General features: G+C 41.3%; 1 protein-coding gene across 2 annotated transcripts in view; it reads left to right on the top strand.

Moving 5' to 3' along the window:
• Window positions 1-328: 328 nt before the first annotated feature.
• smarca2 (SWI/SNF related, matrix associated, actin dependent regulator of chromatin, subfamily a, member 2) overlaps window positions 329-21,044 on the top strand; it is a gene marked incomplete at its 3' end in the record, with an annotated part of 74,850 nt that continues 54,134 nt past the window's right edge. For both annotated transcript variants that reach the window (XM_042345447.1, XM_042345446.1), the window contains 4 exon segments: window positions 329-421; window positions 9,939-10,195; window positions 13,548-13,677; window positions 14,784-15,113. In XM_042345447.1, coding sequence (XP_042201381.1) covers window positions 9,974-10,195; window positions 13,548-13,677; window positions 14,784-15,113 — 682 coding nt within the window.

The following is a 21,044-nucleotide window of genomic DNA, read 5'->3' as shown; positions in this document are numbered from 1 at the left end:
ATCAGAGTAAAAAAAAAACCCCCCAAGGAAGGCGGCAGAAGAAATAAATACATGACATCTTTTTTTTAAAAAAATGTAGGGAGGGTTTTTTAAAAAAAAAAGCACAGATAATTTTCAGCTCTCAGTGGGTGAGAGTGAGTGTGAGAGTGAGGTGGGCGTTAGTGTGTGTGGTGTGTGTGCGGATGGTTACAGTAGCCAATGAGCAGAGGAGGGAGGGAGGGATTTCCTGGCGGCTGTGACCGCTGTGGGTGGGGGAGGAAGAGGCGGTCTGAGCCGAGCGCTGCTCAGTCAGTCACACAGACAGACAGACAGACAGAGGAGGAGAGGGGCAGCTCCTGGGCGGAAAGAACAGGTTAGACATCGGACAGGAGCTGCTGCAGGAGGAGCCGCGGCCCCGGGGCCGGGTCACAGCCAGACCGGGGTATGTGGTGAGCGCTGTGGCCGCTCTGTCTGGGGGGGGCCCGGGGGGGGGGGGGGCGGCAAGTGTGTAGCCCAATGTATGGGGGGGGTGCAAAATGCATGTGGATTGTGCAAGTTGTGTGTGAATCGAGTCAGAGTGCAAATTGTTTCAGTGTGTGTGTGTGTGTGTGTGTGTGTTGTATCTGTGTGCACTGTGTGGAAATTGTCTGAGTGTGTGAGTGTGTGAGTGTGTGTCGGGGGGAGGGAGGAGGGGAGGGGGTATTTCCGTTATTCTGGGCGCCGTGTTGCGGGGCGCGGGGGGAGACTGTAGTTACTGTGGACACACACCACCCTCACTGTTGTTATAATACCACACTGTTGTATGTATCCCCGGCGCCTGTGAGTGAAACCCAGTCTTTCGTGTCGCACACTGTACTTTATTACCGTGTACGTTTGCACAGAGTTTACACCGCACAAACACTGTGTAGGACACAGTAGTGTGTAAGTAAACTCTGTACACTGTGTAGTGTCCACGCACTTGGGCTGTGTGCACTGTATAGTGTACATTGCACTTGCACTGTGTACACTGTACAGATTGTTCTATGTACATTTCATATTTGCACACTGCATCCCCTGCATGTGGTTTACATTAACTTTGTACACTCAATAGATTGTGCTGCACACACTTCATTGCATGCACACTGCATACCTTGTACATTTAACTTTGTATGTGCGGTGTGTACATTATATTCAGCAAGTTGTACAATGGTGTACATTTCACATCGTGTACATTATACGCCGGCGATGGTGAATTTACATTATTAAATTGTGTAGCATACATTTCGTGCAATATGTAGATTGTAAATGAGATTTTTGTTTGTGCTGTACTGTGTACATTGCACACCACACAGTATACGATACACTATATATCAGCCTTATACATTGCATTCCATACATTGCCCAGCACAGTATATAAGTCTAAATCAGCATTGCACGAGGTACATTATGCCCTGTACATTACATACCGTAATGCTGTATATTACAGTCTGTTCTGTGCTCTTGACTGTGCAGAGTAATCTCCATAGACACCATTATATAGTGTGTGTGTATAGAGCCACAACTTTATATATAGCTTTTAATGTGTAGCTGCACGTCAGATTACTTGATACAATTATGTTACTCTATTAGACATTTGCAGTGCATTACGGTTCCAGGGGCTCTGTACACACTGCTGGATTTTGCCGGATTGCACATTATACAACACAGTATATAAGTGTACGTGTGTAAGGCGAGAGAAAGAGTAATATTTTCCAAGATAACATTGCATTTGAAGTCCATTCACACTATGTGACATCCAATGTGTGTGTGTGTGTATATATCTATATGATTTATAATACACCACATATTAGATACATGCACACGATGACAGTCGGTGTATATGTATATGTATAACGTTATATATACTACGTGACAGACATTATGTGAAGTGCATTAATTCTGTGTGACAGTCACAGTGGGCGATGTTACTGTGTCACATGAAACATGTACAGTATCGCGGGCCTCAGGCTCCCCCCCAGATGCCGCGCGGGCCCGGGCTCAGACTTTTGCACAACAAATTAATAACAGTGATAATAATATTAATAATGATGATGACAGTGGGGAGTGAGAGTGTGTGTTGAACGTGTGTGTGTGGGTGTGTGTGTGTGTGGGGGCGGCGCTGGGGGTAAACTTTCAGTCGGTTTCCCTCCCTGTCGGTTGGGGCCTATTTTAATGTCTGGTTATGTTCAGTTTAACAGCATTTCCTCCTCCGCCGCCGCGTGTTTAACGGTGTGTTTGGCCGTTGATTGCCCTGTTATTGGGGGCCACAGGTGGGCGCGGGGCTGCGGTCAGTGTTTAAACTGTGACCCCCTCCCCCGAGAGAGAGGGTGAGGGCCCCGGACACCCCCACACCCCCACCCGCTGTGTATGCACAGGTGTGTGTTTAAGGGCGGGAGGAAAACCTCTATGTTAGGCCGTGTTTTTGTGCCAATCCCTCTCCCTCTCCCCCTCTCCCTCTCTCCCTCTCCCTCTCCCTCTCTCTGCCCGGGTTTGGGGCCTCGTGGGGACGAGAGACCGAGAGGAAACCTTCACCACCAGCGCTGCTCTGCTTCCTCTATTACTGACTCCAAAGTTAGTCTGAGCCACACACACGGTCTCCCCCTCTCTATACCCCTCTCCCTCTCCCTCTCTATACCCCCCTCCCTCCCTCTCTATACCCCCCTCCCTCTCCCTCTCTATACCCCCCTCCCTCTCCCTCTCTCTCTATACCCCCCTCCCTCTCCCTCTCTATACCCCCCTCCCTCTCCCTCTCTATACCCCCCCCTCCCTCTCCCTCTCTATACCCCCCTCCCTCTCCTCTCTATACCCCCCCTCCCTCTCCCTCTCTATACCCCCTCCTCTCTCTCTCTATACCCCCCTCCCCTCCCTCTCTATACCCCCTCCCTCTCCCTCCTATACCCCTCCCTCCCTCCCTCCCTCTCCCTCCCCCTCCCTCCCTCCCTCCCTCTCTATACCCCCCTCCCTCCCTCCCTCTCCTATACCCCCCTCCCTCTCTCCCTCTCTATACCCCCCTCCCCCTCTCTACCCCCCCCCCCCTCCCTCCCTCCCTCCCTCCCTCCTCTCTATACCCCCTCCCTCCCTCCTCTCTAACCCTCCCCTCCCTCCCCTCCCCTCCCTCTCTATACCCCCTCCCTCCCTCCCTCTCTATACCCCCTCCCTCCCTCCCTCTCTATACCCCCTCCCTCCCTCCCTCTCTATACCCCCTCCCTCCCTCTCTCTCTATACCCCCCTCCCTCCCTCCTCTCTATACCCCCCTCCCTCCCTCCCTCTCTATACCCCCCTCCCTCCCTCCTCTCTATACCCCCCTCCCTCCCTCTCTCTCTATACCCCCCTCCCTCCCTCTCTCTCTATACCCCCCTCCCTCCCTCCCTCCCTCTCTATACCCCCCTCCCTCCTTCTCTCTCTATACCCCCCTCCCCTCCCTCTCTCTATACCCCCCTCCCTCCTTCTCTCTCTATACCCCCTCCCTCCCTCTCTCCCCTCCCTCCTTCTCTCTCTATACCCCCCTCCCCTCTCTCTCCTCTATACCCCTCCCTTCCCTCCCTCCCTCTCTATACCCCCCTCCCTCCTTCTCTCTCTATACCCCCCTCCCTCCCTCTCTCCCTCCTTCTCTATACCCCCCTCCCTCCTTCTCTCTCTATACCCCCCTCCCTCTCTCCCTCCTTCTCTCTCTATACCCCCCTCCCTCTCTATACCCCCCTCCCTCTCCTTCTCTCTCTATACCCCTCTCCCTCTCTCTCTATACCCCCCTCCCCCTCTCTATACCTCCCTCCCTCCTTCTCTCTCTATACCCCTCTCCCTCTCTCTATACCCCCCTCCCTCTCTATACCCCCCTCCCTCCTTCTCTCTCTATACCCCCCTCCCTCTCTCCCTCCCTCCTTCTCTCTCTATACCCCCCTCCCTCCCTCTCTCCCTCCCTCTCTCTCTATACCTCTCTCCCTCCCTCCCTCTTTATACCCCCTCCCTCCCTCCCTCTTTATACCCCCTCCCTTCCTCCCTCTTTATACGCCCCTCCCTCCCTCTTTATACCCCCCTCCCTCCCTCTTTATACCCCCTCCCTCTTTATATCCCCCTCCCTCCCTCTTTATACCCCCCTCCCTCTCTCTTTATACCCCCCTTCCCTCCCTCTTTATATCTCCCTCTCTCTCCCTCCCTCCCCCTCTCTTTATACCCCTCTCTCTCCCTTTCTTCTCCCCTTCTCTCTTTCTCTCTCTCTAATTCCCCCCCCTTTTCTCCTGTGTTCTCTCTCTCACTGACTTCTCCCCTTTTTTCACTCTCCCCCCCCCCCCCCCTTCACCCTCTCCCTCTCTCAATTGCCCTCTCTGTTTCTCCCCTTCTCTCTCCTTTTTTCCCCCTTTCTCTCTTCTTCCTCTCTCTGTCTTCTCTCTCCCTTTCTTCATCTTTTCTCTTCTCTCCCTCTGGCTTTTCCCCTTTTTTCTCCCTTTCTTTCCCTTTTCCCTATCCCTGTTGTTTCCCCTTCTCTCTCTCCCCCTCCTATCTCTCCCTTATCTTCTCTCCCTTTAGGTGCAACACGATTGCTTTGCAGAGTTCAGCCTGGGCTTTCTTGTCTTAACAAAAAAATAGTTCTCATGTTTCAAGATCTAGTTTTAAAATAATGACCACCAGAGGTTTGATTGTAATTGCTTGCACTAGTCTGTTATATTGCGCCCCCCCAAAAAAAACTCCATGTACAATGCTATTTGAACAGTAATTACTATAATGGTAGTTTCAGAAACTGCAAAAGCTTTTTTTTGGCAGTGCTAAAGTGGCAGTCTTTTCTCAGAAAGTGCTGCAGTCAAAGAAAAGGTCATTGGTAAAGGTGTTGAGATCATGATGTGCTGCAGCATGCAGTGCAGTTTGTTTACAGGTAATGTGCTGCTGCCAACAAATAATAAATTGTAATGCAGTCTTGTGATGTTGGAGCTGAAGATATTCTGGTTTATAACTTTACCCTGTACATCACTGTCATCTTTATTATTGTTTCAGCAGCGCTCCAATCCCATCTTTACTGTGCTCCATGAATCTGCTGCATAATGGAGTAACAGTCAAAATGAAATTTTTTGTTGTTGTGGGGTGGCAGGGAAAAAATTGTATGTTCTCTGCGACAGAAGTCTAGCGCTGAGTTTATAATTCAGTCTCTGGGTATACATGGTGTTTATAGACCCTTGTGATTTACTATATGATTTGCTGCCAGCCTTCTGTTGTAACATGTATACTGCTAATGGATAAATGATGGAAAGCAAAATAAAATTATCCTGCCTGATAAAACGCCACATCAACATATTTTTTAAAAAAAATGTTTTAATTTTTTTGTTGTTGATTCCCTAGCAGGAGGTCCAATTAAGTTGGCAGAATTGTTTTGTTTCCACTCCCCTGACATTTTCTTTCCCAAGTGAACTGCGATGCCTGGCTAAATTATTGTCTTTGTAGTAATTTATTTTATTCAGCTTGTATTACGCTTAAGGATTCCAGAAGCATTCCTGCACTGCCATTTTGTGTTTATTCAGAGGAGACCATATTATTAAGAAATTCTGTTACAGTTCTTTGCATTCTGCATTCCAATTTATAATGAGCATTGGAAGTTCATAGAGGCTTTTTTTTCAGATAATGTTACGGTTGTGATGAAAAAGATGTAGATTAAAAATCTGTAAAAACTTGACATTCAGCACGAGAAGGGTTATCTCATCCAGCAGATTTTTGATCAATCGCAGACCAAGCCTCATTGCAGTAAAAATTTAATATGGCGGACCCATTATAAACCTGCATTTGTTTTTTATTAGCCCTTACTAGTTGAGAATGGATCTTTTGCTACGCCCCTTGCTGAATACACAATATACTATTCCTTTTCAGAAAACGTATTGTGGCAATTTACCAATGAGTTGAGGTTAAATCCTCATGACGAACAAACATATTTACTTTTTTTGACATTGGTGGGATCTTATAAGAAATAAGTGCAAAAAGTGTTTGACAATCAAATAGTGATGTTTTTTGTTGCTGAGTGTCCAGTGTCTCATTGTTTCGGTTTCTGATCAGTTGTGAAACTGACTTGACTGTTTTTGCTTTGGTGGGCAGTATTCATTTTGACTGTCCTATAATCTTTGTGGAGCAGTATTAATTCTGATGTCACTGAAACTTTTGTAAGTTTGCAGGGATAGCTTTATCCCAGGAATTACTGCCATATTTATAGATTGGGAACAAAGCCTGTTTTTTTTACAGTGGGGGAAATTGGTTTCAAACTGTGCTTTTATGCCCAAAAGAATGCTGAAGTTTACCTGTTGTTCAGAACACTTAAAGCACAAGTTGTTCAATATGGGTGGGAACCATTGAAATCTTATACCCTGAAACCATAGCACCTTAGCAGTTCGATGTTGATTCGTATTTGTTAATATAATCTCTAGGAATTTCAGTGGTAGTTGCTGTCTGGTGACCTATTTCTAACAAGGGGTTATAAGGGTGGCTGCTAAATCCATGCAAGTTGTCAGGGCTTAAAAAGAAGAGGAGCCTAACGGCTAAATGCTTTTCACTCAGAAGCAATTGCTTTTATAATCTTGTCCATTGTAGAGCATAGCACTGGCTGAAAATCACATTTTGAGAATATTAATGCAGATTTTCTCTTCAAAACATGACTTGTTAAGCTTTTGATTGCATCTAACCTTTGCTTTTAGTGTACCATCTAGCTGAGGAAACTTGGGAGCTAAGCATGTTGCTTGTTTTACAAACCTTTGTGGCCTCTTATGTTAACACTTTTATGCTAGTGATTGGGAGCGGGAAGGGAGAAAAAGAAGCCTAGGTTCTTAATCAATCTTCCATCATTATTAATAGTTTGCAATATCCTCTCCAGCACGCTGCTCCCTCTAGCCATAAGCACAGATGACAGTTGTCAGTGTGTCTGTATGATCAACCAGCAAGAGACATGACTTGAGTCAGGATTGCCTGTTTTCTTCCTATTCCTCCCCACATTATTCTCTGTAGTAATCTGACAAAAACATCAAATTCAAGTTGAGTGAATTAAATTTTTTAAAAAACTTTTATTCTGGTACTAGCTTACACAATCTTGATTCAAATGTCCAAGTACACACGCACAAATTTCGTAAAAATCTCTATTCATACAACTCGTTTTCAGTACGAAGCCTCTCACAGCTGTTATATGTTTTGTATGCTTGTTTATTTTGGGTGGGGGATTTTGCTGTTTGGGTAGTGGTTAGGGTGAAAAGAGAGATGAGAGGTATTATCTTTCAAGAAGTATGGTAGGATTTTTGAATAGGTACAGAGAATAAACCAATAAATTGATAGATCTGCTTTAGAGTGAGTAGTGTATAGTGAGTTATAGTGAGTTAGTTGGCATGACATAGGGTAGATAGTGTGAGACAGTTTCCCATGGTTGGAGAATCTAAAACTAGGGATCATAGTCTCAGGATTAAAGGTCAGTCCTTTAGAACTGAGTTGAGAAAACATTTCTTCACTCGGAGGGTAGTGAAGTTATGGAATTCTCTACCCCAGAAGGCTGTGGATGCTCAGTCATTGAACATATTCAAGACTGAGATCGATAGATTTTTAAAAACTAAAGGGATTAAGGGATATGGGGATAGGGCGGGTAAATGGAATTAGGTTAGTAGATCAGCCATGATCTTATTAAAAGGCGGGGCAGGCTCGAGGGGCTAAATGGCCTACTCCTGCTCCTATTTCTTATGTTCTTATGACATGACTTAGTCAAGTTATAGCATGAAAGGTTGGATTTTTGGGAGTATGGTAGCACTGGTCCTGCCACTTAACACTTCTCAACCAAATGGATCAAAGTGTTGTGCTTATCGGTCATGCAGCAGTTCAAGTGTTTGTCTCCTTTGCCTCCCTTAAGAAATGAGGGAAATGAAATTTGTGAAAGTCAGACTTTTGAGAAGGTGAATTTAGTTAATTTAGAATGTCTGGACACTTGTTTACCTGAGAAAACAGATGCATTTTTCTTCAAACAGTAATTTTGATTGTCTCGATCAGTGTTGTCTTCCTGGGACAGGCAGTTAATGCCGTTGCTTAGCCCAACTGTGCTGTGGATTTAAGTCTTATTGGTAACTGACACTCCAACACCAACTATGGTATGTGTGTAATTTCTCAATGGGCAGCTGGTAATGGAAGGCGGAGACCCTGAGGGTAAAATAGACTGGCACATCAATGATTGTGCTACAGGAAATATGCAACCTGTCATATTGGAGCACAAATGTGTCCATTCCCCTGATACTCATTGTGCTATCCTGGCATTTTATCTGTTATATATTTTAACATATGGGTATATAAGTGTGTATAATACATCTCATTTGATGCATCCATTTTCAATTGGAGCGGGAATGAAATAGGGATCGTGATTGTTAAATTGAGGAATAAACCATTTTTAACTTTACAGTGACCACACCATGCAATCTGGGTTGCGCACCAAATAATACTTGTATTGATAATGGACAGTACAGGGTGACCAAAAAGTTGTGATAACTACCCTATTATCTAAAAAGCTCATTTTTTCAGACTTATTAGATATTATAATGGTATCACAACTTTTTGGTTACCCTGTACTTGCTCTTTGTTTCCAGTAGGACCTTTAGGCTTTGTCACAAAGTGAGATTTCTGATCTATGCCAAGAGTTCATGCACTTCAGAAGTAAATGAAGATTACCAAGCTAGTTTCATTTGAGACTTTTGTGTTGAAGGGAATTCATAATTCATTTGTTTTTTCTTGATTGAAGTTAAATCTAGTGGATAGGCTGAGAAATGTCGTGGTATTTCCTTGAAGGTCACGGTTTCCCTTGCTTCTCGCTCCCCTCACGTAGCGTACCAAATTAACAGACATATTGCTGATCCTTTGTTAGCTCGAATCTTTGAAGAAGATAACTAAACAGAAACAAACTGATGTTGGCAGAACACATTCTCCCTGCCTTTTGTGCTTAATATGACTGTGTGCTAAATATGGTATTTGTCAGTTAATAGCTGTTAGCTGGCAGACTGCAGCTGTCCAAAAGAAAGATGTGGCCTCAGTAAATGAAGCAAATGCAGTGTGCTTTAACCAGATTTCGGGCAGTTTAATCCATGACTTGCTTGCTAGTTTTTTTTTGGTCAATGCCTCTCTGCTCATTGTAGAGCATGCCCAATTCAAATTATAATGCAGGAAATTCTTAGTTATCAGTACCATCAAATGAAAGATGGGGGTCTTAGAGCCCCCAGTACTAATCAAGAATGCAGTCGACTAAGATAATTTCCAGATCTACTGCAGACCTTACCATAGGCAAAAGATTTCCAGAATGACAGGCCTGATGTTTTATGCATATAATATTTGTCAGCACTGGTGTTTTTTTGTTTCAAAATCTCAAATTGTGCGCAGTCTTGTATGAAAGCACAGATGTTGGTATGCATAATGTATGTAAACTGCTATCTCCTTCCACAATTCATGCCATTGTGTGAAATTCTGGACTAAAAATAAGTCTGGGCAATGCATTTGTGAAAGGAGTAAATGTGAAAGGCAGAATGTTGAGTATTAAAACCATGCGATGAATCGGACATATTAGGTAAGCCTTATTTATGATTGTATTTTCTAGTACAAAATGGCAGAGGAAATGTTGGTTTTATTACTTTTTCAAAATCAGCACAATGCGAATGAGCCAGTGCTTCCTTGATTCAATTAGGTACAAGCATTGAAGGAATATTTAATTCAGGCTGTTAGTGGAAACAAAATTCATGAACTTCTGCTTCATTAGTGGAAACGGAATTCATGGACTTAATTGGTTTCCCTACTTCCCTTCTCTACATATTAACTATTTGTTGGAGAGATGCGTAAAATGTTTTACTCCCGTTCATCATTATATTCTTTGAAACTTTGCCTTTTGAAGCTTTGCGCGTTTGACTTTGGGTGGTGAGCTGTCATTGTACTTGATTATTTCATGTGCCAATTTTCTTTTGCAGAATTTCTTCAGGATTAAATAGTGAGGCTGGTCTAGATGTCGACTCCTACAGATTCCTCTGGTGGGATGCCTCACCCTGGACCATCTCCAGGACCATCTCCTGGACCCATTCTAGGCCCGAGCCCAGGACCAGGCCCCTCACCAGGTTCAGTACACAGTATGATGGGTCCGAGTCCTGGGCCTTCAAATGTAACGCATGCAATGACACCTCAGGGCCAAAGTGACTACCAGCAGGACAGCATGCACCAGATGCACAAGGTAATACTTTCAAAGAATTGTTGAGAAGTATAATTACGTGTGTTGAAACAAAGGCTGTATTGTTTAATATTGAATAGACTAAATGTTTGTGTGTTTTTTCATGCGGTCAATGCTAGACCTCCAAACTTGGTATTTCTATAATGTTGAAGTAACAAGTTCTTTTCTGCTCAAGTTTACCACTCGGAATGCTAACTTTTCAAGATAGCACATTGTTTTGTGTGGGTAGTAATCCATCCATCCAGAAACCTAGGGAGGAGTCATCAACTGCTGGTATTCACTTCAGAGTGCAGCTAAGAGTTTGATTTGAAACCACTATCTTATCAAAAGTGATCTGGAACTGGTGACTGGATGGGTAAAGTTTCTAAAGGGAATGGCTCCTACTGCAACCAGTGATAGATCAATTGTAGTAACTAGCGATTTGATAGATTGTTGACACTGGGTGAATCTAATAATAATCCTTGTATTTGATATAGTGCTTTTCACGTCTTCTAGACGTCTTAAAGCGCTTCACAGAATATGCTGTAAAGTGAATTTACTGTATATTTGTGGGCAAAACGCGGCAGCACAGCAATGTCCCACAAACAGTCGTGGATTGAAAATGACCAATTTATTGTTTTGTTTTTTGGAGGGATGATTATAGTCATCCAGGAAAAAATCCCAGATTTCTCAGTGGAAAAGAACAAACTAACACTTGTTACCAGTGAAGATGGCTACATCTTTTCTGTATTGTCTCCCAGTTGCAGTTAATAGCAAGAGATTGTTGTTCCAATCTATTTCCTTTCCCTTAAAAAAAGTTTTGTGAGAGGGAAAAGGAATAAAGAGAACTTAGTTTATTTTAGTTTCATGCAGGTTTCATACTCTGCATTTTGCTCAGTCTGGAGTAGAAGCCACTTTGTCTTCCTCCCGATCTGAAAGGCGCTTTATAAATGTAATTTTGTTGTTGTTGTTGTTGTCTTCTCTTTACCCACTCCTTTCCTGCCTTTTCTTTCTTTTTCTCTCCCCCCACCCCCCCCAACTCTCCCTGGTAGTTTTCCAGTCATAGTGACTGCTGTATATGAAATTTTACATAAAAGGAAAAGAGGAATACTTTTTGTCCAATTTGAAGGCGCATTGTGACATAGCGCCATATCCATTACCTGTAGCCCAAAGTAGCCAGCAAGGTTGTCTGCTATGAAATTACTGCAATTAAAGAGCAATTGCAATGTTTTTTAAAAAAAAGTAGCCTGAAGGTGACTTGCCATTAGACTTATCCTTTTTTCCCATGGAAGCATTTAACCTTCCCTGGGTATCACTCTATAGCACCAGACTGAATTTGGGAATTTGGCTCTGGGGAAATTGCAACTGCAAACACAAGTTATATCGTTCCATATTGCCATACCTTGTTGCTGAACCACTGTGAGTCTATGTAATATATTTATTCCACTGCAGCCTGATATTTGCCTCCAGAATGAATGCTTGGCACAAAGGATTGCCTTGTGATTATGTGTCTGTCCAGTTAACTGAAGGTTGCTGATAACACCTAATTGAGAGAGTGCTAAACCTTATACAATATTCAGAAACCAGAAGGGGTTGGAGGTGAGGACATTGTATGTCTAATTACAGCACCTCAACTGAATGAGATAATATTCCCCGAATTGTATTTTTAATTGCTATTTTTTCCAAGTTGCATTTCTTCCCATGAACCTATGTGCAAATTTGAGACTGTGATTCTTTTGAAAATTCTAGAGAATAGTTTCTAAAAAGATTTGTTTCACAGGGCATACGAATTTTCAACACAATTAAGGGGCTGATTTTTTTTGTTTGTACGGAAATTTTCTGAGTGCTTGTGTAGCAATCACTATATTGTAATGTCACTTAAGCATACAAGTATCACCACAAGAATTAAATGTGTTTTGGGACTATATATTTTATTTGAGATGAAGACTTGTAGCCTTGAGTTTTTTTTAAATTATGATGATTTCTGTTTAAATTACTCTGCAAGAGTTATGTATTCAGACTAGGGAATGAGGTAGTTCCTAATTCAAGCACATCATCCTCTTCTCGTTCTTCACTCCCCACCCTCCATTGAGTTTAAGGGCAGATTGGAATTTTGCAGATCTTGCTCTATAACCTTACTGGTTCAGTATACTCCAGCTTTTGAGAGGCAATGGTGGTGATCTTAAACATTGTGCAATGCAGTACAGTATTCATATTTCACCAATGTTTGCTACATGGAGTCCTGTAGCTCAGTGGTTAGAGCACTCGCCTTGCAAGCGAGACATCTGGGTTCAATTCCAGGCAGGGCAAAACCTTGGGCAAGTTTCCTTACTCCACACGCCTGATAATAATCTCTCCAAAAAACAAAAACAGAACAAAAAAAATAAGAAATTGGTCATTTTCAATCCACGACTGTTTGTGGGACATTGTTGTGCGCATTTGGCTGCCGCGTTTTGCCCACAAATATACAGTCAATTCACTTTACAGCATATTCTGTGAAGCACTTTGAGATGTCGAGAAGACGTGAAAAGCGCTACATTTAAATGCAAGGATTATTATTATCACTGGGGTGGGAGAAGTATTGTTATCAGCTCAAGTATTTCACGATAGATTTATAGTTTTTCATTATCCACAGTTTAGTGTCACAGGCAAATAAGAATTGATATCATTTATTTGAGCACAGCACTATGATAGGGCTGTGGCTATGCATCTATAACTTTCCAGTTAGTGGGTTCCCAATCTCAACCTCACAATTGTACAGGTGCAGGGTAGATGGTAAGTGCCTCATCCAAAGGATGTGATAACTAGAGGAAGCTATCCTGGATTATTCTTGTACAACTGTTGCTATCTGTCAATATTGAGGAGACTTAGGAGCAATTGCGCTGCATTCCTTCTTGGTCTTAATATGGATTAAAAGGGAAATCCTGTACAAAATGATAGATTTTAATGGGAGCTTGCATTTTTATAGCATCAAATGAATCACTTCAGTGTCTCAAAGTGCTTTGCAGTAATTATTAAGTGTAGTGACTGTTGGTGGGGGTTGGGTCTTTCATTCGGCTTATGTAGCACAGTTCAAGTTCCTATCTTTGTGAAAGAAAGGGTTGTGGAATCAGCACAAGTATCAAGTCTTCATGTGATGCAATTATCTGGGACTTGTTCACAAGAATATTCACTGTTTTTAGTAAAGTGAAGCCATTAGCTGACTCGCTTTGTTTTATCATTATTCAGTTAGCTATAACTGCAGTTCAAAACTTTTCCAGTGAGTGAGTTTGCCTGTATTTGATGCTGTTTAAACGAATTCTCATCCCAACCTGTAAGTATATTATTTATGTTCCAAAACATAATCACTGCGTTCTCTTGGTTTGGTTCTTCATAGCCTATGGATGCAATGCATGACAAGGGCATGGCTGAAGAAATGCATTACGGTCAGATGAAAGGCATGGGCATGAGGCCTGCTCATGCTGGAATGGGCCCACCTCAGAGTCCTATGGACCAGCATTCTCAAGGTATGTTGAATAGTTTGCATTGCATTCATTTTTATGCATTGAGTGTATTTGTATCTACTGCTAATCTTTTATTTTCCATAATTTCTTTGTTAACAGTTCCCTTTACAGCCATAACAATCACTACAATGTTAGTAGAAACAATGGCTTCTATAATATTTTCATTATTAATGCTAGTTTCGCAGTCTAGAACAATGTAGCATATTACAATCTACAATAGAGAGATACTTATTTGCATTAATTTTGTCAAACCCCATTGTGGATCAGCAAATAGTGCAGATAGTCATCGCAAAAAATACGAATTGGCTGCACTGGGCATTGGGGACTGACGTTTCAAGCTTATCCAGAAAACCCAGTTGCAAATCCCAGATATTTTAACTTCCATTTGCCTTAATAAGTGGGTTTACACTGAATTAAAGAGTTAATTTTAAAACAAAATGAGGAACCTATATTAATTTAGATTTAGAGTGGACATGATTCAGATCTTAATTGGTGAGCAAAATGAATAATTTAGTTAAATAGACCATCTAATTTGAAACTGTTAGCATACAAAGTACAGTGATATGATATTCAATATAGACTAGACTTTTGTCCTCTGTAGATCAACTATCTATGAAATTACTCTGCAAAAGTAGTTCATGCTATATTGGTTATGCCTATATATATATTTTTTAAAAAGGCTGTAAACATAGTGACCACAAATGAATCACTTGTGCAGTGTAACTGGTTAGGGTTGAATAGGGGAAGTTGTGAGACTTGATTAATATTCTTTACTTTTGCTCAGTATTCCTTGGAGATCCATGAAAATTTCATAAAGCTTTAGTTTAAATATTTACCCACAGTTTGAAATGTCCCTAGGGAGTCTGAGTGCATTGGGTATCCACGCAGTTGATGCACTGGTCTTGTTCCTTCCCTTGATTTCTTATGAGTACAGCAGTACGGGTCTGGGAAGGCAACAGAAGATGGAAAGTACAGTACTTAGTTTAGAAGCTGTGAAGAGAATTCAGCGCTGAAGGGAAAGGTAACTTGTTGTTATTTAAGCACGCAGTACACTTGTTTAAGTAATTTATGTGCTTTTGAATCTGGCAAAATAATTCTAATCTGCACAGGATATATGTCTCCTCATCCATCTCCGATGAGTGTACCAGAACATGTGCCTAGTCCGCTTTCAGCGGGTGGCCCCACTCCTCCTCAGATTCCACCAACTCAGACTGTTCCGATGATGCAAGGAGACCCTCAAGCTATGCCTCAGCAGAACAGAGGCACTTCACCCTTCAATCCAGTTCAGCTTCACCAACTGAGAGCTCAGATTCTAGCATACAAAATGCTTGCAAGAGGTCAACCTTTGCCTGATAACCTACAGCTTGCTGTTCAGGGAAAGCGGTCACTACCCAGTATGCCACAACAGGCAGCCCCAGTTGCCTACAACAGACCACCCAGTAAGTACACATTTTAAGTTTCCTTTCTTTTCAGACTCAGAAGTAATTCATTAAGAGGTTTTTATATTGCAAAGTTATTTTCAATTATTGAAGATTGCAATTGATCTTAAAAAAAATTGCAGTTTAATTGTTTTCATTCTTAAGCACCTTTAATGAGATTCCATCATAACTCTACAGTAGATTTATATAGCCAATTAGTCTGTATTTCCAATGACTGTTGAAATATTTGTAGAATGTAATAGATTCAATAATGTTATTCTGGTGGGTTTATATGGCTATCTTAAGATATTATAGCAGAATTCCATAGCTCTATCTTGTTGCTAATTTGTGGCTATTCATTGATTTAAGGATTAAGCTTAGTAAAGTTCATGCTAATGAAATTCTATATGTTCCTTTGGAAGGAATGGCTAGATTGGTTGGCTGAGTGAATTCTCACATTCTTATCCCAGATTTAAATCTTCTCTGGTTTAATGTGTTTAGCCTAAATACAGTACCCTTTCATATGTAATTTTGTTTCTGTCATACATTTTAAACTCTTTCGCCCGCTTCCCGAAGACACTGCCTTAGGCTGAGGCACAGGTCCCAAGCATCGGTTACCCTCCTGTGTATCAATAAGAAACTAATTTTCATGCGTTAGCCCAAATGTTGGCAGACTATTTGGCCAAAGAGTTATTAAAGCTGAGCCTAATCCTGATGTTGATGCATGACTTTGTTTCGGCAGGGGTTCACTGAATAGTGATTAGAATTGGGAGCTCTGATTGATTTTTCTACTCGCAGAGCTGCAATCGGGCTACTTAGCACAGACCAGGGATTGCTTTACTAACTAGCAATGGGGAGGTTGCTTTTTTGTTTTTAAAAAATCAGATTAATGGATTTTATATATGGTAAATATACTCCTGAATTCAGAAAACATTAATTCACCCAAAGGATGAGAGAATGTGGAATTTACTGCTCCAGAATCAATGCAGATGCAAAATTAATCAATGCTAACCTTCAAAATATGCACAGTCCACTTGACAGTAAAATCCAGTGAAACGCTTTAAGATGTCCCCCTGATGTAAAAGGCACTTTATCAAAAGCAAGAATTGTTGTGATATATTTAAGAGGAAAATAACTATAGGTATTGTGTGGAGGATATGAAGATGAGGTACGCAAACGCAGTTGGAACGATAAAGAGCTACCGTAAATTTATTGAAACGGCGCAGTAGTTCGCTGAACTAAATTGCCAACTCCCAATCCTATTGTAAGGCAGAATTGAAAGATTAGATATTATCCTATTATATAGCAATTCTGTTCTGGGAAGAGCTGATCTCTTCAATGAGTGGAATTGAATGTGATTGTTTTCTAAGTCTGATAGTATAAACGACTATTGTACATATTATGCAAATGATGTAATGAAGTCCATTTGCACACATGAGCATTTTGATAGCTAACCACAAAATATATTTCAGGATGAGTTTATGATTTTGATGTGGATTATTTCTAAAGGTAGCACATTTTGAATGGTTATTGATATCAATAGCAGTGAATCCTTAGTATGTAGAGTTGAAGTTTTCAGCATCCATTTTATAATGTAGAAGTACATTTCCACTTGCTATGATTGATGGCATTTTCAACATTTATGATAATGGCAGCAACAGACAGGAAAGAACGTCTCAGCTACCTCAAATTACAATTGAAATTAGACGAATTTAGATCAAATGTTTTGGAAAGTCTGGATGACTGTTGTTCATTAGTAGTCAATTTTATTTTAAGTGCTTTGAGAGTATTTTACATGAAAGGCACTACTTAAATACAAATTGTTAATGCATTTCTCCATTTATGCTTTCTACTTTTTTTTAAAAATCTGCCCATTTTAAATTATTCTTCATCGAATGGCTAAACTATGAAGTGCCCGGAAGATCGGTTCCTAATTGTGGGAAGGAAATGGACTGGCCCTTAACATTATACAGAAGATCCTTGTGATGCATGGTCTAGTAATTGTTGATATGCGTTCAATTGAGTTACAACTGAATTGGAGTCTGCAATTTATTTTTAATGCTTTGGCTGCATTGTCCACAATGAATTTCATTGTGCGTATTGACAAAACGGGGAGCGAGGTAGGAAAGATTGCCATCTTACAACTATCATTTTTTTGGGGTTACTTTTTTTTAATAGTGAGAACCTAAATTATGCTATTTTTAAAAACCTGGATATCTGAGAAGCTATTTATCAAGCACAAGTACTGTACATATTTTCATGCCGCATTGCATGTACACCATGGAGTTTCCGTTGTAAGTCTGCTGCCATGTAATTAAGGGCATGCTGTACACAGGTTTCAGGTGGGTCAGATCCTAATTATCCAAATTAACTAGTTATTGAATGTTATCTAAGCCTCAGAGGCACATTTGAATATTTTCCACAATAAGTGTATCAACTCCCTACGGTAACCTGGTGTTCATTCTGTATGAGTGGCTTTTGGCAACTTGCCAGCAGCGCTATAAATACAGCTGAGCAATATCTCTGATCCTTTGTCAAAATGCTCATGATCGGTACTTCTTGGTGCATTTTAAAGGGATTTAGTTTGTAAAATATCCGTTAACTTTCTAAATCTATAACTTTCAGCACATTCTAATGACATAGATTCAATGCATTTTCCCACCGAGAAGTTATGCCTGTATAATGATTGGACATTTAGAAGTAATATAAATCCTATGTGGGGTTTAGAACCATTTTGCCCATACTTGGAAATCTTCCACCATTCACCTCGGTTAAATTTATTCTTTTATGCAGTTATGCCAAAGTGCCTTTGTGTATAAACTCTCCTGTCCTACTTATACATAGGACTGAATACAATTTCGTAGCAAGCATTTTTTACTTTGTATGTTATTAGTGCTCGTTATACAACGGTGACCATAAATATCTGGGTATTGAAACCGAGATCAGCATTTGTTTTAGGATTATGCAAATGAGATAATCTAACTAATTTGTTTTTATAAAAAAGTTACCTAAATGCGCTTTATATATAAAAATATGTTTACAAAGAGCTAATAAATTTTCAGAATCATTAGATGTTTCAAATATCAAGTTCCAGTATTTTGCAGGCAGCATCCTTATTGAGCTGACTAAGAAGATTTTGACTGATAAATTTAGGTCCAGATTTGTGCAGAATAAAAAGAAATCTCCATTTTGTTTGATGTGTTCACCATAAATACTAAAAGGAGTCCTTGTAAAATGGTTTCCAGTTTTTAAAATCTATAAATCATTTATGCCATGTTTATTGCTGTCTCCACTTGATTCATGTAGTTTTTTTTGTTTCAGTGCTTTCTGTACTTTGTTTTGATTATTATTGTCATGCTTCTGATCTCTCCCTAATACAACAACAACAACAAGATTCCATTTATAGAGCGCCTTTCACGTCGGGAGGACGTCCCAAGGCGCTGTACAGTTGGGTCAGGACCCGAGCAGGGGGGAAATGGTCAGGGTGAGGGGAGGGAAGGGAGGGAGCGAGGAGGGGGTAGAGAGTCGAGAGGGGAGCTGAAGGCACGGTCAAAGAGAAAGGTCTTGAGACCGGCCTTGAAGGAGGAAAGGGAGGAGGCGGCGAAGGCACTGGGGGATAGAGTTCCAGAGCCTCGGGGCTGAGAGGCTAAAGGCCCGACCACCGATGGTAGGGCGGTTGGGGCGGGGAATGTGGAGCAGACCGGAGCCAGAGGAACGGAGGGTACGGGCAGATAAGTAGGGGGATAGTAGGTCAGAAAGGTAGGAGGGAGCAAGGCCGTGGATGGCCTTGTAGGTGAGGATAAGGATCTTGAATTCGTAGCCTTGGCTATGAAACCCGTATGTTGCTGGGTTAGAAAATCAGCAGTGAAATTGAGTTGTATTTTTCTCACTCACCTGGGTTACCAGATGTGCATTTAATAAAACTAAACAAAACCCATTTTAGTCTCCTTTACCCAATTAACCCACATATCTGACAGGATATGAGGATATTATCTTGGCAGTCCACTGCTTTCGGAAATTCTCACTCTTGCACTTTTGGTCCTGTAATATTTCTTTACATTATAAGCCCATTCTCTCTTGAACCAAAGTGCACTTTTTGCAAACTGGGATTGAATTTGCTTAGTGGTCTGTTCTTCTAGAGGGTTCCAGGGAAGGGATTTCTCCCCAACCATAACCTTTCCTTGAGTGTTCTGGTGAATTCCATAGTCCTTCTGAGTACAACCTCGTTTCATCCACAAAATACACAACCCAAACCACCTTACAGTATATCCTGTGAAACACTTTGGGACATCTCGACTGTGGTAAGGTGTTAAATCAAATGCAAGGATTATTATTATGGATAATTTAATATTACCACAGGGATAAAGATGAAGGTCCTTTGTTCATTCAGCCTCATCCTTCCAGAATGCCCACTTTATCCTTTTCAGCATTCTTAAGAGTCCGGCATTCTGGACTCTAGTAACCTTTCTGATAACCTGTTCTGGCTGCTGAATACACTTTGTAAATAAACCGTTCCTGTGTCTGTCTTAAAATAATCTTTCATAACCTTGAACCTCTGCCCTGTTGTCCTGCCACCTCATTATAACTGAAAGTATTGTTCTGGGCTTACTTTCTCTATTCCATTCAGCATTCAGTCTTCATCCATAAGACCTCTCTGCGAAGTCTCCGTTTTCTTGAGGCTGAAGAGTCCAGTCTTATATAGTCATTCCTCAGTTTATTCATGTGAGCATAGGTGATCAGTGACATTGTTCTCTGCACTGTCTCTGGAACTTGGGTGCTCTCTATATTGAGAACATAGGATTGTATGCAACCCAGAACTGTATGCAGTACTTCAGCTGGAGTGTAAATACAGTAAGAGCATTTCTTTTGGAGACTTGAATTAATGTACAATTCATTATGCTGTTTATGTTCTTTATTGCTGCATCACTGTACATGGTGAGTGAAGAATCCATTAACAACCTAGTTATATATATATATCCTCCCATGAATTTCTAGATAAATGCAGTACCTTGTGTCTGGATTGAACTTAATTTTCCAGTGATCAGACCAGGTGTATACTTTATTGAATTCTTGTAAAATCTTGGCTGCCTCCTCTGATTTCACAGTCCTCCCTGGATTGGTGTCACCTACAAATTTAACAAACTGTCAGCAATTCAATGTTTACGTTCACAAGGTAAAGAGGGTTCCCAACCGACCGTTCAACACCTCTCCCCTTTTTGGCATAGCTACTTTTTCCCTTTAGTCATATATATATATATATATATACATATTTTACCCTTGATAGTCAGTTACATATGTTTGTAAAGGAGTTTCTTGGGTGGTACTTTGTTAAAACTTTGTGGAATGCTAGATTCATATGGCTTCCTAATGTCAGGTTGAGTATGGTCCTTATTTGACCTCATCCTTTCAGAATGCCAATCCTAAAGTCTTTCCATTACACCATCAAGCTGTTTAAGAGCTTGATAGGGAATGATCTCAACCACCCTTTGCGGTAAACTGTTCTAGTTGTTTGTTCTCCATGAAGGAATACTTCCCAGTGTTTTGTCCTCAACTATCTAATCACAACCCTGAACCTTGGAGTATCCGTGTACATGAACAAAATAAAACGTACTGAGTTTAGTCTGTTCCGAAATAAATTAAAAAGTGCAAACTCCCAACGCTGCTGCTTTGAGTCAGTCCAGTGTAGAGAGTTAGTACCCCCAAAAAATAATTCTTGGTGAGTGGTTGCTGAGATATTCCTGCAGAAGTCAAAACCCTAAGTAGCTCGTCTTGATACCTGTCAATATCCTGTATTTTGTTTGTTTACACAATGCCTCTCAAAAGCAGGATCCTTCACAAGGAAAGTAAATCCTTCTCATGAATATTGGTTGACCCCACAATGTGTTTTTGGGTACTACTGAAGCCTAACCAGCTAAACTGCGCAACCTGCCATTGTGAAGATTATCTGGAAAG

Source organism: Callorhinchus milii, unplaced genomic scaffold (genome assembly GCF_018977255.1).
Source record: "Callorhinchus milii isolate IMCB2004 unplaced genomic scaffold, IMCB_Cmil_1.0 Scaffold48, whole genome shotgun sequence".
Lineage (NCBI taxonomy): Eukaryota > Metazoa > Chordata > Chondrichthyes > Chimaeriformes > Callorhinchidae > Callorhinchus > Callorhinchus milii.
Note: the sequence above shows the minus strand (reverse complement) of the source record. Positions and strands in the feature narration are given on the sequence as shown.